Raw genomic sequence first — 17,640 nt, forward strand, 5'->3', positions numbered from 1 at the left:
ACTGTGTTGTTGATTTTTAACAGCATTTTACATATTAAGAAATTTAGAGCTTTGCTCTTTCAGAAATTGTTTCCCAATTTATCAATATTTTAAATTTTGCTTATAGCATTTCTCTGTGCAGAAATGTCTTATTTGTATGTATCCAAATTAATCTTTTCTTCTGTGGTTTTGGATTTGTTTTGCTTGAAACTGCATTTCCCTCTTCAAAATTGTTTTTCAAATATTTTTCTCTATTATTTTTATAGTATCATTTTCCACATTTGAATTTTCAACTAATCTGGAATTTGCTTAAGTATAAATAATAACATAGGATTCCGGTGCATTTTTTCCCCCCAGTACCACAGGTTGAATAAGGGCATTGCTTCCTCCACTAATTCAAAATATCACTTCTCCATGGGTCTATCTACTTTGTTCAACTGATTTATCTATTTATGTGACAGTTCCAAAATGTTTAAATTATTGTAATTTTTTAAATAACTGGGTTTACCAGCAGTCCTCCTCTTCCTTCCTTGGCCTTCTTATTCCTTGTTTCTCTAGCTATTCCTTAAAGTTTTTTCTTTAACTTTAGAATCAGTTTGTCTAGTTATAATCTGTGAATACATGTGTTTTCCTTTTATCTGATACTTGCATTTATTTTTCTTTGCTAATCACTTGACATGCAATTCCAGAACAATGTTAATAACAAAGGCACACATCAGAAATTTCAGTAATAAACATTTTCCCAACACTTCATTGGCAACCAAGATACTGAAAATTATTTTACTTTTGTTTGATCTTCTCCCTCTCTCATCCCCCTCAATAATTATAGAAGAGCCTCATCAGTCTTCCCAAGCTCTTTACACAGTTCCTTCCCAACTCTCTCAGTTTTATCCCTTTACTTCAACAAGAAATTTCCTGCCTTTCTCACCAACATGATAACCCAGCTTCACTTCTTACCTTCAGTGTCAGGGGCCCTATCCCTTATCTGTGTTCTTAATGCCACACCTTAAGGCTTCATTTGAGACTCTGTTCCCTTCAGCCTATGAGCATACTCAGTGCTTCGCTCTAGGTTGAACAGGTGAGTAGCCAGTCTTAGAAAATATTTTTCTTTCCAATTATTATAATGGAATACAGAGGAAGGGGTTAACAACAACAACAAACATGTATTTCACGTCCAACAGACTGAACTGAAATCTTGGAAATACTATTTGTTTTTGTTTAGCTTGCCTGAGACTTAATGATTCCTGAAACTGAAGGTGTATGTCTGTCACCATTACTGAAAAATTCTCAGCTATTTTCTTTTCATATATTTCCTCTTCCTCTATGTCCTCCCATTTCTCCTTCTAGAATTCCTATTAGACATAAGTTGGAGCCTTAATCTTTTCTCTCTCTTAACCTCCCTCATACCTTATCCCTGTCTGCTGAATTCTGTATAATTTCCTCCAGTCTATCTTCTAGTTCACCAATTTTCTCTTCACCTGTCACACTTGCCATTTAACTTCTGACCATTCCATTTTGAACATCAATATCTACATTTTTCCATATATGGAAGTCTTTTTCTAAAATTCAAACCAGTCTTGTATCTTTAATAAAGTCTTCTTTTCCCAGATGTTTCCATTCCTTTCATGTTTGTAAGCATTTTAAACATCTTTACTTTATGGTCTCCATCTGATAACTATATTATCTGCTGGATTTTGGTTCACTGGCCCTTGCTCATGTTTGGGGCTGAAGGGGGTGAGGAAGGAATGGGTTTTCATTTTAAATAGTGAGCTCACTCTTAGCAGGGTGTTTTCTGTAAAAATCCTGTAAGTTCCAGGTGAAAATGTTTTCTCTGAAGAGATTTTACTTTGCTTCTCCCAAGAAATCCAGAGGTATTACCAACCACAAATCACTTTATGTTAGTTTATGTTCATTTTTTGGCTTAGACATTCCCAGAAAAGGGGGCTAATGTAAACTTGAACCTCAAACCTGTGTAAAAGCATACTTATGGTTATAAATGCTCAGGGAAGATTAAGACATAGACCAGGCCCTGGCTTTGTGTGTGTTTGGAGGTAGGGGCCCTCCACCCCAGTATCCTACCTCCAACAGATCCAAAGCTTTCTCCCATGATGGCATGTAGCCATTAAAACCAAGCACCTAGATTACTGATGCTGGAAAAAACCAAACCAAAAGCAAACCACACTCAGTATCAGTTTGTTGTAAGTTCCCTCTGTTGCTGCCATTGTTGTTGCTGCTGTTGCTGCTGTTGTCTGTTTTGTGGGAAAAGAGGGATGGTCTCAGGGTATTTCCCTTACTTTCTTAAGAGATCAAGAGTTCATTAAAAAAAATGTTCATTATATTTTATCCAGCATTATCAAGTGTTTTATATTGGGAGAGTTTTCCAGTTCTATACTCACCCATATTGCCAAAAATAGAAGACCTGGAAATACCATATAGAGTTTTCCAGCTTATAAAAAGCCAAGCAAAACATTCTTTAGTGTGCAAAAATAAACAAATGGGACCTAATCAAACTTACAGCCTTTTGCACAGCAAAGGGAACCGTAAACAAAATGAAAAGACAATCTACAGAATGGGAGAAAATATTTGTAAATGATGTGACCAACAAGGGATTAATTTCTAAAATATACAGACAGCTCCTACAACTCAATATCAAAAAACCCAAACAACCCAATTCAAAAATGGGCAGATCAGAAGAGATATTTATCTAAAGAAGACATATAGATAGCCAACAGGCACATAAAAAGATGCTCAACATCACTAATTATTAGAGAAGTGAAAATCAGAACTACAATGAGTTATCACCTCACACCAGTCAGAATGGCCATCATCAAAAAGTCTACAAATAACAAATGCTGGAGAGGGTGTGGAGAAAAAAAGAACCCTCCTACACTGTTGGTGGGAATGTAAATTAGTGCAGCCACTATGGAGAACAGTATGGAGGCTCCTTTAAAAACTAAAAATAGAGCTACCATACGACCCAGCAATCCCACTCCTGGGCATATATCCAGAAAAGACAAAAACTCTAATTCGAAAAGATACTTGCACTCCACTGTTCATTGCAGCACTATTTACAGTAGCCAAGATATGGAAGCAACCTAAGTCTCCACTGACAGATAAATGGATAAAGAAGATGTGGTAATATATATACGATAGAATATTACTCAGCCATAAAAAAGAAAGAAATAATGCCATTTGCAGCAACATGGATGGACCTAGAGATTATCATACTAAGGGAAGTAAGCCAGGCAGACAAATACTATATGACTTAAATATGGAATCTAAACAATAACACAAGTGAACTTATTTGTAAAACAGAAACAGACTCACAGACATAGAAAACAAACTTATGGTTACCAAAGGGGAAAGGAGGGAGGAGGAATAAATTAGGAGTATGTGATTAACAGATGCACACTACTATATATAAAATAAACAACGAGGACCTACTATATAGCACGGGGAACTATATTCAATATCTTGTAATAACCTCTAATGGAAGAGAATCTGAAAAAGAATATACATATGTATATTATACATATATATATAATGTATGCATAATGTTAGCAAAGAATTACTTTGCTAACACATATTGTAAATCAACAACAGTTCAATTAAAAAAAAAAAAAAACTCCTTATTGGGAATTCCCTGGCGGTACAGTGGTTAGGACTCTGTGTTTCCACTGTGGGGGGCACGCGTTCCGATCCCTGGTCAGGGAACTGAGATCCTGCATGCAACGTGGAGCAGCCAAAAAGTCCTCATTGAACATTTCTTCAATAGATTATTAGCTATATTGACATCAACTTCAAAACACCAGAATATACTTCTCAGATTTCCTAATTTCTCATAATAAACCAATATGGATTTATTATGAGAGCATTTCTAAACATTTTTGAAGTGGTTACTTTCAAATTCTATTCCTGTCTTTGAACATTAATAGTGACTCCCGTTTTTTTTGTTTTTTTTTTTTGCGGTACGCGGGCCTCTCACTGCTGTGGCCTCTCCCGTTGCGGAGCACAGGCTCCGGCCGCTCCGCGGCATGTGGGATCCTCCCAGACCGCGGCACGAACTCGTGTCCCCTGCATCGGCAGGCGGACCCTCAACCACTGCGCCACCAGGAAAGCCCGTGACTCCTGTTTTGAAAACTCTTTCACTTGACCCTGCTGCATCTTAAGTCCTTTATTCAGTCCACCAATAACCATTTGAGTACCTACTGTATACCAGGCCTTTTCCAGGTAGTGGCAACACAATTTTGAAGAAAACTTCCCAAGTCCCTGTCCTCATGGAGCTTATATCTTAGTGGATGGAGACAAACATACAAATATATTGAGTGGTAATAAGTGACATGTACAAAAACAGCAGGAAAACAAGGCAGCAGGTGACAATCTGGTTGGGGCCATGAGGGGGAGTGACTGATACTTTATTTTTTTGCGGTACGCGGGCCTCTCGCTGTTGCGGCCTCTCCCGTTGCGAAGCATAGGCTCCAGACGTGCAGGCTCAGCGGCCATGGCTCACGGGCCTAGCCGCTCCGCGGCACGTGGGATCTTCCCGGACCAGGGCACGAACCCGTGTCCCCTGCATCGGCTGGCGGACTCTCAACCACTGCTCCACCAGGGAAGCCCGACTGCTATTTTACATAAGGTGATCAGTAAAGTCCTTTTGGACAACGTGACATTTGAACTGTCTTAACGGATGGGAGAGGGAGCCATGCAGATATATGGAAGACTAGCGTTCCAGGTAGAGGGAACAGCAAATATTCCTGAGGCAGGAACATACTTGGCCGCTCCAGGGAGGCCCGTATGCCTGTGGAGGAGTAAGTGGGGTGAACAGTGGTGGTAGGAAATAAGGTAAGAGTGTCCATTTCCCCACATATTCCCTCCTCATCCAGTCAAGTACCACACCACTCCCAATGCCTCTTGCACCCATCTCTCAGTCCCAGTCTTAGTTCACGCCCTTACCATCCTTGCTTTGTTCACCTGAGGACAGCTAGTACAACATTTCCTGCACTGCAGATGCTCCATAAATGTTCGAGGATAACATATTTGAATTATCTTCTCCAGAATATGTTGTCTTGGCTGGTCACTCATCACGCACCTAATGGAATTTGTGTCTCTGAATGTGGTTTCCTTTAGCATTATGACTTCTGGTTGAAACTTTATTGTGATGGGAAATGAAGTTGTGTTCACATCCAAACTTGACAGATTAAACCACTTTTTTATTATAAGCTTAATTGGCACACAGTTCACTGAAGATACACTTCACTTTTACAGAAGCCTGTCAATAGGAAAATACACTGACGCACACAAAAATTTATATTGGTACTTCAATATAAATTTAAACAAATGCTTTCCAAAGAGAATACAGGTTATTTACATCAATAATTAAAGATGGCTCTTGCATGTGCCAATATCATGTATATGTTTAACTGTGTATTACGTTTAAGGCCGATGGAATCTGTAGCTAACTTCTCAGTTGGTTCCTAAATAGGTTGGAACATACTGATATTGTCTTCCTTTTAACTATACAAATGAATCATATAAAATGTTCCCTGATATGTAGCTATAAAATTATCGTTTACTCCACTTAAGTCTTATGGCAACTTTAGAAGGCACTGCCTGTGAGGATGACCCTGCCCTTGAAATGTCTGGATCTTTTTCTCACCAGGATACACAATTCAAATGCATAGGACTCAATGAATCCTTAGTATTTAAAAAGGTCCTCATTTCACGGATAGAAATATATAAGATCTTAGTAAACACAGCTAAGTTTCTTAAGGGGATGGTGGGAGGGCAATGGCGAAAAAAACCCCAGGACAGATGCTCAACAAAAAGCCGTTTGAAAATCATCATAAAGGTAATTACTTTCCATCATAGCTGTATTTTTCTAATTACTGTTATGCCAAACATTTGCCACCACAAAATACATTCATTTTTATTCTTTATTTAAATTATAATGAGTGGTGGGTGTTTCTTCCTAAATAGCCATTAAGCTCTTTGGAAATTTTAATCTACTTTACTTAAACTACTTTAATAAATAAAAATTTTCCCCTTTGATTTTTGTAAGCAACTGCCATGAAGCATATTTTGAAACCACCTTTAATTTGCTAAAAAGACACTTTGGCAATGTGGAAGAGTACATGACCTTGGAAAGACCCAACAAGTACAGTAAATGCCCATGATCTCAAGGAAAACTACAGGCTACAGAACACTCCATTTTTCTTATACTGAGCTAGAGTACAAATGTAACTGCTTAAACACAACCACCCATCTTCCACCAAATAGTAAACGGATATTTTATGTAATTAGAAGATAATTCCTTCAATTCCACCAATGTAAAAACAAAACAAGTTGCAAAGATCAACAATATAGAGACTGAGGGTGAAAACAAGATGAGTCGTTCACAAGCTAATTGAAACTGCAGCCTGAGGATGCCAGACCAACATTATACATATGAAGAAAAAGAAGCTAAATGTTTACTTATCACAACTAACTTCGGCATAAGCACCAGCTATGTTCAGATGGGGTCAGCACATAGGCCAAGTATAAATGCACAGATCACAGTGAACGAAAGCCATCAAAATCTAGCTCCCTGGCCCTTCAATCAACCCTTCAGAGCAACGGGAATCTAGCAGGGAGCCAGAAGTCCCCCTTCAGCTGCTTATACAACATTAAGCCCCCCCAGGCCTCACCCCCAAGCCCTTTCCCACCAGCAACAGTCACAATGAGCATATAATTTCTTGATCCAGTTTATCCAAGGTCTGTAGATATGGGCAATAATTTGCCCTATTTCATTTTAAACAGAATGCTTACATAAATTAATACTCAAAGACATTGAAGCATCATTTGTGTATATTCTTATTTAACATTCAAATGGTTTAGATGGCATTTTAGAAGGTCCCCTATGGTGCAAGTAAGGGTCTTCAAATTTGGATTAAACACTGATGTTACGTCTAAGATCTTGAATGTGAGACTCCAGGCCTATCTATGGTAAGGCAGGTGACAGTATCTTCAGTCATTCTACATAATAAATGCACTGTTCTGTGGCTACTAAATCCTGACTACTTGAATGATCTACTGCCATGGGCTAAGGTTTTATAAGGCACTTTTGGCTATGTGAAATGTTTCTCCTAACTCTCAGGCTGAATCTTAAAGAAATATTTACAAAGCTGCAGCAAAGTAATTTTAAAACTGGATGCTCTACTGATAGTCTAACTGGGATGGTGAGAAGCAGTTTGTACACAATGCCCGTTAATTTCTCCCTGTGCCGTGCGTGTATCACCGTAGAGAAGGTCACAGACATGGGCCACCTGAACTACTGTGTAGCTCGCTGGACTCTTCAACAGCCACATGACCCCTTTTCCTTTTCTTCATTCAACTGATCTGCAGAGGTGTGACCGTTGGATCGCACCACGCCTTCGGGAATCCAGGACTTGTCCACACACCGTTCCATTCGCTTCATTATCAGGTCCAGGAGCATCTCAATCGCTTGGTTTATGTTTGTCCCATTGGCAGCGCTAGTTTCAAAGTAGGGGATTCTGGAAGACAGTGACAACTCGGGTAACAACATGTGGAGGGAAAGGACAGTGACCTTTTTGCTCTTGATAATTCAACTTAAAAAATCGGAAGAATACAAATATACAAGGCAACAAAAGCATTTTGCCACACAGGCCACATTAAAAAGTGAAAAATAAAATAATTGACACTGAATTCCTAACAGACGTAAAACTTCTGGAAGTGTTTACTCCCATTTAACAGATGATTAAACTGCAGCTCAGAAAGATAAAGCAACGTGCCCAATTTCATTATGCTAGAAAGTAGCGAAGCCAGGATTTGAATCCACAGCGGTTTGCTTCTAGTGTAACCAACTTCAACTATAGGCTCCACTGGTTCCAAATATGCATACTTGCATGAGGATTTCCAAAACAGAAAACTCTGTTTCACTTGATACATACGGGGCGGGGGGCGGGGGGAAGCTGATATAAGAGAGACTTCAGAGGTCCCTGGCTGTATTTGTCAAAGGCTTTGCCACTTGTCAGCTCCAGGCTGTATTCCTGGACCACACACTGGAAGACATTCTGAATTCCACAGCACTTCAGAGTTCCTCAGGTATTATCGATCTTAAGCATGTTTGTTTTGTTATCCCAGGACCCGAGGTTAGGTGTAATTTTTTAGTAACTCACAAAGCATCATTTCAAAACTGTAAGGCTACTTTTCACATATTCTTAAGACGTCAGTCTTGTCATGGTGGTCACCTTTCATACTTAGAGTCAGTCTATGCAAGGGGATTAATCAATCACCTGCCAAGTTCTTCCTCCTTCTTAATAAAGTCATGAAAATAGTGATAAAATTGTATTTTCTTCAAACTGTTGATTTCATTCCCACCACTTAGTAAGGAATCTGACCAAAAATGCTCTTAGATGTAAAATCTACAAAAGAAAGTTGTTTTAGCACCTCTGGGAGCCCTGCAATTGAATTCAGTAAAATACTCCTTACATTTATAGAGACTTTAACATCCAACTCTATTACAATACTTTTCCTGAAGAATGTCTTTGTTTTCCTGTCTTCTCATAGCATGTTAACACTACATCAATGACTCTGATTACAACTTTGGTTATTCTTTCATTTCCTGGCTAGGAGCAGCTTCCACAGGAGAGCGTTTCCAGATTTGTTTTAACCTTCTTACTACTTTTACAGATCTTTTCACAACTGTTCTGCTTCCTGTGTCACCAAGAAGCATATTAGGGGCACATGTGTAGGGATGGAAGGCTATTTGTCCATTATGATTTCCTCAAGATGTTGCCTTATTATCTGCTCGCTTCCTATGGGAGGTAGCAGGCCTTGCAACTGGACTCTACAATCCTCTCCTGTTTGAGTATAGCTGTTAAAAACCGGTTGAGGAACCATCACTTCATTTGAGGATTTATCTACCTATCTGTGAGTTCTGAAGGACATGGTTGCTCCACTGATTCTACCATGACCATGTTCATAGCCCTTCATATGCTGACTCTAAAATATCTTAATCAGAGAAGGGTCCACTGGGCAAATTACATCATCTCAGTAGTTTTTAAACCTCTTGCCTGGATATCTCTTTGGTTACTGTCAGTCTTTTTTCCCTACCTCTTCATCTGGTGCCTTAGCCACAAAATGAAGGTAATACATCTTTCCCATCCCCCTGGTCACATGCAGTATTTCTTTACCAAGTTTGAAGAAGACATTCTTTGTGGGGACTGAATAAATACTTATTTATCAAGTACCTATGTGATTGAGCTGAGTCCTGGGGACACTTTGTAATGCTGCCATTTTTACATGAGCTGCATTTTAGATTAAGAATTCTCAAAATTTAAATACTTAGGTTTTCTCCATCGTGCTCTTTCTCAATTATACCCATGAAGAATCATTTAATATCTGCAGAACATTTCTTATACTTAAGGAGAAGGCTTGATCATTCTATCACCATTCAGAAAGCTATTGTTTAATGGAAAAGCAACTGAAAAACTCATCTCTCCCTCAGAGAATAATGGGCTGAAATTGGAAATACAAAAATAAAAAAGTAGTTGAGCAGTAAACTTTCTTGTAAATACTAGTCATAATAGTGTACATCTTACTTTTAAAATTTCCTCAAAGTCAATTAAGAATATCCTTCCAGCTACAGAGTCCTCAGCCTCAATGAATTCCCCAACAGGATCTCCATTAAGCTATTTCTATTTTCCATAGTTTCTTCCATCTCAGCTCCTGGTAATTACCTCACAATAATTTTTAAGGCATAAATGAGAAAGAACAGTTGAAAATACTTTTTAAAAAATAATAGGGGCATCCCTGGTGGCGCAGTGGTTGGGAGTCCGCCTGCCGATGCAGGGGACACGGGTTTGTGCCCCGGTCTGGGAGGATCCCACATGCTGCGGAGCGGCTGGGCCCGTGAGCCATGGCCGCTGAGCCTGCGCGTCCGGAGCCTTGTGCTCCGCAGCGGGAGAGGCCACAGCAGTGAGAGGCCCACGTACCGCGAAAAAATAAATAAATAAATAAAATAAAACCTATGCATGGAAGTTACAGACAGTCTGGAGAATAGTTAAGAGCCATAACCTCTGGAGCCTGCCTGCCGGGATTCAAATCCTAGTACGACTCCTTACCGACTGTGTAGCCCTGGCAAGCTATTAACATCTGTGCCTCAGTTGCCTTATCCATAAAACTAGATAATATCAGTATCTTCCTATTAAGGATTAAATGAGTTAACATTTCAAGCACTTAGAAATGCGTAATTTTTGACAAATGTGTCATTGACAAACATTCCTTATTTCCAACGCAGTAGTGGGTTAGGTTACAAAAGTTTGTTTTTAATTTTGTTGTTTAAATCTTAGGACACATAGAAACAATGTCACTGAATCATGGAAAATCATAGCTCCAAGAGACCTCAGCAAGATTATAAACATTAAATTTCCAGACTAGCCCATAAGCATTGATTTAATCCACAATGTAGCTGATATACAATCCTGCCCTAAATTCTGGTAAACTGAACCATGCTTCCCTACGTCAGAGATGGCTCACTCAGATCTGTCCTAGCCAAAATGTTTCATGCTTCAAAGCATTTGTCTCCCTCCAGTCCCTGTCAAACCATAAGAGGTTCCTTACTGCCCCCAAGTGATCATCACTAAATGCTGAGAGAAAATGGATCTTACTTTACTGATCAATACTGAAGTATAAATGACTGGTGCCTCTAGCAGAACTATGAGCTATTCTCTATTTACTAACTTCAGCAAATATTTAATTGGTATAATTTCAGGGTATAGGAGTGAAGGTATACATTTTTAAGTCACTCATATTAAAATAGGTACAGTATTAATGAGATATAGTTTAGAGTTATAATTCAAATTCTAGTAAAAAACTAAAAATATATTTACTGGCCATTTGTGAATCTTCAGGTGATGTGACCAGGAGTCAGGTTAACAGCCTTAAAATCTTTTGACTAATTATTCAGAGTCTTCTGAGCAATTGGGGCAACACGGTTTTTGTTTCTATAGGAATAGATGAATGCTAGAGATCACTCCTCTCTACTCTCAGTTCTTTGAGCTGCCAGACGAAAAGCAAACTAGATGAGATGCACATCAAAGACCCTGAATTAAGACTTCTGTTCCAGCATAAAATGATGCCCCAGACACAGAAATGTGCCTTGTGCTCACATTTGAAAATTGGACTTGCTCAGCTTGTCCTAAGGGCATAGGAAGTCTAGTGGATGGAGTCAGTCATATTTTTATGTCCATATCTTCCTGATGCTCACTTTTAGAAGGCATTCGGGCTACTTTATCTGAACAGTTCTCCGCGTCTGTAAAGAGGTGTTAACAGTGCTTCATGGGTCTTGATAAGGAGGCAATGAGATAATATACGTAAAGGGCTTAACACAAGCCTAGCATCCGCAAGTGCTCAATCAGTGTTCATCTAATGGGGTTCTCTTCTTCTCTAAAAATAATATTCTGCTTTTCCTAAAACTTTCTAGGCAAAAATTTAGTAATCTTAGCTTAAATTCAAGAGGATCAATTGTCCCCCTTTTAAGCATGGAGACAGGTGTGTTGTTCCTTCTCGCCATATGGTGGTGCTAGAGCAGCATGACTAGGGAGCAGTACCGCCAAACATTTGAAAAAATCATGTGCAGCTAATTGATATCAATCTGTAAACGAGCACTTAATGACCTTTTGGAACACACGCAGAATACAAATTTTGATGTGCTTTTAATAAATTGATAAATCACAAATTTCTAAAGTAAAAAATAATGCGCAAAACGAAAATTAGGGTGGGCATTATCATTTGCAACTTTTCACCGAGACACCTATATCCAGCTCATGTCATAGGTTAGGACCCACATTTTTAGATGTTTTCTTTTCCATGACTTATTTCTACAACACTAGAAGATCTTAGATCCCAGGAATGAAAGCAAGTGTATTTGGTGATTCTGTCCAATGGTTCTAGATATTTGGCTCACGTGTGGATCCAGAAATTATGAAGATATTTTTCACTAAGGTAAGAAGCAAGTCTCACTGCTCTTCATGGCCTGTTGGCTGGTAAATGAACAAGCATTTACGGGAAACAGTGAGGGTATAAACTGTTTCAGCCTGGGAGACTGTGCCCAAATGAAATTCAGGTCCTCTACTGAGTCTTTGGGGCTCTGGAAATCAGCCTTATCTGTTTAGTTGCAGCTTATGTGTGTGGTTTTAAAATGTGCCCAATGATACGGCATTAATTTATTTCTTGAATAAGGGTCGGATGTCCACAAATTTTCAAAGAACAAAAAACTATTAGAGATCAAGCTATTCATACATTTCATCTAGTTCAGACTAGATAAGACACTGACAGCAGTATGCTGAGCTAAGCCACTTGAAATCCCAGAAATGGTCTGTACTCGTATTACTAATGTTGTAAATCAATGTTTTTAACACATCTTTCATTCAAGAAACTCTTGAGCACCCTTCTCATCACTAGCCAGCAGTCTCCAGTGGGGGAACAAAGTTGTCTTATATTTGCTGCCCCTAAGAATAGATCTTAAAAGCTCTCATCACAAGAAAAAAAAACTGTAACTACATGGGACTTTCCTGGTGGTCCTGTGGTTAAGACTCTGCACTTCCACTGCAGGGGGCACGGGTTCCACCCCTGGTCTGGGAACTAAGGTCCCACACGCTACCAGGTGTGGCCAGACAAAAAAAAAAGGAAAATAAAATTGTAACTACATGTGGTGATGGATGTTAACTAAACTTACTGTGGTGATCATATCACAATATATACATAAATCAAATCATTAAGTTATATACCTAAAACTAATACAATGTTATATATCAATTATATCTCATTTTTTAAAAATTTGCTGACTCTTTGCACAGCACATGTGAAATACATACTTTCAATTATCATACTTTCATCATATTCATAATGTTCTCTATTTCCCTTGACCCTGAATCAAAAACAAAAGGCTTATATTGACCACCAACTATCTTCTGTGAATAAAGAGGGTAGAAGGATGCTTAGATGCAACCATTTTCACTCACAATAAAGTCCTTTCCCACCCAGTTGTGGCTGGTGCTCCTTTGGTACCAATCCCAGTGTCCCTGCCCAGTCTGTATCAAAGCTGATGTCATTAACTGTGCAAGAGAAAAAATCCTCCTGGATTTAGCATGGATTTTCCGATGTTAAGTCATTGAGCACATTTCCCTTCTCCAAGCATGGCACAAGTACACACCTGCTTCATATTCTGTGCATAATGATTTTGTCCAGCTCTGCTGTCAAGGAAAATATCTGCCAGCATGCACAGCTCATAGTAACTTGACATCTACACAGGTGGGTCTCAAAGTGTTATCCTCAATCACTAACAGCAGCAGCATCTAGGAATCAGCTAGAAATGTAAAATGTGGGGCTTCATCCCAGACGTACTAAATGAGAAACTCAGTGGGACAGCGTTCAGGTGAAGCTGGAGCACACTAAAGTCTGAGATTCAACCGTATCACCTAAAAGACGAATGTTGTCAATGTTGCATTCTGCTTTCTCTTTTAATATATTTGTCACTGACTTTGCAGCTATTTTTAAAAGTATTTCAGCAACAGTGTGAACTATAATAGTTTTGACTGGCAGAAGTACAAATTTGAATAACCCTCTGTTTTGCTCTCTTCTCCGATTTCATTGACAATATTATTCGATATTACATACTAGAAAGCATTATTTTGTAGTTGTTCTAAAAAACTCGACTGCTTTACGGGGCACATCGCTTTGTTGTGTTAGGAAGTGACCTAAGAGCTTCACATTACAATTTAACCACGTTTTATAGCAAAAAAAAAAAAAAAAGGTAATTAGGGGTGAAGGGATTCTTAGTCTACTAAAACTAATTTTTTGAATATTCATCATCATGCATCCAATTCACCCGTTCTATTTTGGGCTGCTGCATGAAGCCCTCATTCTCAGATTTACTTGTCCCAGCAGACACAGATTTATGTTCCATATTTGCACTGTAACATGCTTTTATTAGGTTTGCAAAGTTTTTCTGAGACATAGTCTTTCACTCTCCAAATGCATGTATATTTCAGAGAACCACCTGTGAACCAATGACCCATTTTTATGAACTGAGGAGAGAAGGCAATACGATAGTAACAAAAAATGCAAATTTATCAGACAACATACAAAAGATATGAAGATATGCCGTAAACTACTGTTTTCTGAGTGTTAGCACATAGATGGACTAACCAACATAGTCCTCTAGTGCATGTGCAACCAATGAAAATATTACGATTATTAAAAATGAAAAAAAGATTTCTGTGAAAATAATCATTAAACTTATATGTTCAAATTTGTGAAATGCATGTGAACCAAATTTCCCCTTTACACTTCCTCTGCCAAACAGCCTACAGAACTCTATTTTATGCTTCCTAAATCCTGAGGGATGTCCATTTCCACCCCTTTCCATTCTTCAATAATTTCAATTATCTTATCTGCTAATCTCTCCTCTCCTTATTTTAACTCAGCTCAGAAACTTTACATTGAGTCCCTCTTATGAAATATTCCCCAGATCTTCCAACCTGGCACAGAGGGAAGACAATCCCTGTTATCCCCAGAGCCCCCACATAGTCAGAAAGCAATGCCAGGCTCTTTCATACCAGGCAGGAGATGGGATCCTAAGAACCTGCCCAGAGGAAACAAGCAAAGGGCTGAAGAAGGCCAGAGGGTAAGAAATCAATCCAGACTCCCCCACAAAGCTTGAGAATGTGCTTCTTTGATCCAGCTAACTCCCCTAGCTGCCCTTTTTTTTTTTTTTTTTTGGTCTTTGCAAACACACTTCTCAAAAGCATGGTCCACAGTTTCCGTTGCTTCATCACTTACTTCCTCCTCATCCCCTTGCAACACAGCGCCCAGCTTCAACACTTCAGAATCCTCCATGATATTTGATCCCTCCCTCTTTCCTTCCACTACTTTACACAAAGTGCCTCTCATGAGAGGAGGGGACATATCAGGGGATCAGAATCGCCTGCAGGGCTCTGTCAGCCTCCATTTCAGAATCACCTCCGTCAGAGGTTCTCAACCTCTGCTCACAAAAATCACATGGAGAGCTTTTAAAAGATACCAGTGCCCGGCCCCCACTCCCTACCTGTGGTGGCTTTGCAATCTGTCAGCTTGGCTAGATTGAACAACACTTCCCAGAATTCCCTTCCCAGTCAGGGTGGACCACAGAGAGATGCAGCGGGGGGGATGCAGAGGGCGGAAGTGAAGGAGCAGCCATTCTGCTCATACATCGACGCTTCTCCACTAGCTCATCTCGTTGGCACAGACCAGTGACCAGACCTGCCCCCTTTCCACCTTACCCTAGATCCTCCTTCAGCTTCTCCAACTCCTGGGCCAGGTGTGTGTGTTTAGCTCTGTGGCAAAGGGTCTTGGCTTCTGTAGGACACCCACACCATCCAGGTCAGAAGCCATAAGAACTGATACAAGTTTCAGTCCATCATTACGGGTCCCAGCTGGTTCTGGCTCTCTGCCACTTCAAATCCATCTTCCCCTCTGACTGCCTGCCCTGTGGGCTCCAGAGTCAGACACAAAGCAACACTTTACAAAGGCTGCCCGACAGCTCTCCACTTCACCCCACTCGTCATCCCCAGACTGACCTGGGAAAGTACTCATAACAGCCCTCCATGTTTGAAGGCTTTCGGCAACTTCCTGTGCCCCGGGAGATCAAGTCCACTCTTCTTACCTGGTGTTCAAAGCTCTCCAAACTCTGGCTCCTTCCCACCGGGCCTTCCACTCCCCCCCACCCCCGGTTTGAACCCCATTGTTGAGTGCTTTCCGAACTCAATCAGCCCAAGGAAGAACAAAGCAGGGGTCACACAAAGAAAAGGGAAAGGGCCTCCTCGGGCCTGCCTAACAGAGACCGCCAGCATGGTAACGCCCCTACACACAGCCTACTGACACCCCACACCATCTCTCTCTCTCTCTCTCTCTCTCTCCCCCCCTTCCTTCTCTACCCTACTTGCTGCCTCCCACTTATATTAATGCATACACTTATAAAATGCATACACATTTGCATTCTCATTATATTAGAGGCAGAAAGAAAGTAAAGCACAAATTGTTTTGTAGACGTGCCCCAGACACCTTAATTAGCAGCGGCTGACCCCTTCTCTCATGTCCAGTTAATGCTGCTGCTACTATGAACCTATTCCCTGAGCTAAAGGAGGAAGACAGTATTTAGTTGATTCTCCAGCACAAAAACACAGCTTAAACCAAAGGGGATCTTCACAGTCCTCTCCCAGCACAGGTATTCCAAAGCCAATAAAGCCTTCTTGTCTGCAGGAGCTCTCTACAGCAGCATAGGAACTAGCTTTGAAATTTCCTCGCTGAATATAGAGAATTTCCTTATCCTGGGTGTCTCTTACCTGCATCTTGGAAAGGAGGCCTTACATAGTTAGGGCATTTGACCTCAAAGCTGTCTTTCTTCAAACACCAAGAGACTGAGAAAAACGGTACTGAAGCACTGAATGAGGGCCCTCGCCCACTGCTGTTGCTATGGTTCCCATATCATATAATATCAATATGCAAAGTAGGTATTTGACACCTCCCCCCAAGGGCTACATCTGAGTGTTTCAATTTTTTGCTTTTGCCCTTTTTGTTATCCATTCATATGCAAATGTTTGCATTGGAAACTTGTCCTGTAGATTCCTCCACAAAAATACTCACCCATACTTCTCTGCAAGTCCTCTGGCTTCTTCCTCTTTTACTACTCTTTGGTCTTCCAGATCACTCTTATTTCCACATAACACTATATCTGGGTTTTCACAATATGCATGCATTTGTAGCTGGCCTATTAATATAAGAAAATTTATTATAGGTAAGTAATGTAAGTCTATGATCAGTGGAGAATACATGCAAAAGTGCTTTGAAACTGTAAATGGATACACAGATATAAGGAACTGATATAATTCTTTCAAAGCACCAAGACCCTAAGCTATAAAACTAAATGGATGGGGCAGAGATGTAAAACTGATCCTACCCTTATGCACATACCCCAGCTTATTTATATTGGAGAGGAATGGGAGAATTTGTTCTCTCTCCAAAAGTTATGTACACACACACACACACATGCATACACATACAACATAGCTGTCTTTCTTATGAAGGCCATTTGAAAAAAAAAAACTTGGAGGATTTACTAGTGCTTATGGCTAATCTTAAAGCTCTGTTTGTCATATATTTTCTCGTCATAGCAATGACATTTTAAAACAAATTGTCTTTCTATAAACTAACCTATTTCCATCTGAAATGTTTTTCACATTTTCCTATTATCCTAAGGCAGAATCAATTTATCTAAAACAAACAAAATATAGGATCACATGAAGATAGAAAACCCAGAATAAGTAGTAAATGATTCTGTCACCAGAACCAAGAAGCAGGAGACTACAATTCTTACTCCATAGCTGCTATTTCTTTTCACCTGAAAACCTGTAAATAGGCAATAATTTTTAATAGCAGTTAAATCAAGGGAAATTCAACTAAGCTAAAGAGCTTAATCTCCCAAAGAAGGAAAATAAAGCCTCATTTCTTCCTCATCACACTCCACAATGAAATGAAAGCAACCCAAACTTGCACAATAAGACATCCTCAAAAATGTGTGGCTTAATTTATTTTTTATCATGGTTAACCAGAAAAGTGTTGACA

At 39.7% G+C, this 17,640-nt stretch overlaps 1 protein-coding gene across 2 annotated transcripts in view; it reads right to left on the reverse strand.

The window, feature by feature from the left end:
• Window positions 1–5,188: 5,188 nt before the first annotated feature.
• RAB27A (RAB27A, member RAS oncogene family) overlaps window positions 5,189–17,640 on the reverse strand; it is a 74,116-nt gene continuing 61,664 nt past the window's right edge. For both annotated transcript variants that reach the window (XM_060150368.1, XM_060150359.1), the window contains exons 5-6: window positions 16,663–16,786; window positions 5,189–7,508 (exon numbers count right to left, since the gene is read on the reverse strand). In XM_060150368.1, coding sequence (XP_060006351.1) covers window positions 7,310–7,508; window positions 16,663–16,786 — 323 coding nt within the window. In that variant the 3' untranslated portion in view covers window positions 5,189–7,309. The remainder of the gene's footprint in view (window positions 7,509–16,662; window positions 16,787–17,640) is intronic.

The sequence above is a fragment of the Lagenorhynchus albirostris genome, chromosome 1 (assembly GCF_949774975.1).
Source record: "Lagenorhynchus albirostris chromosome 1, mLagAlb1.1, whole genome shotgun sequence".
Taxonomy (NCBI): domain Eukaryota; kingdom Metazoa; phylum Chordata; class Mammalia; order Artiodactyla; family Delphinidae; genus Lagenorhynchus; species Lagenorhynchus albirostris.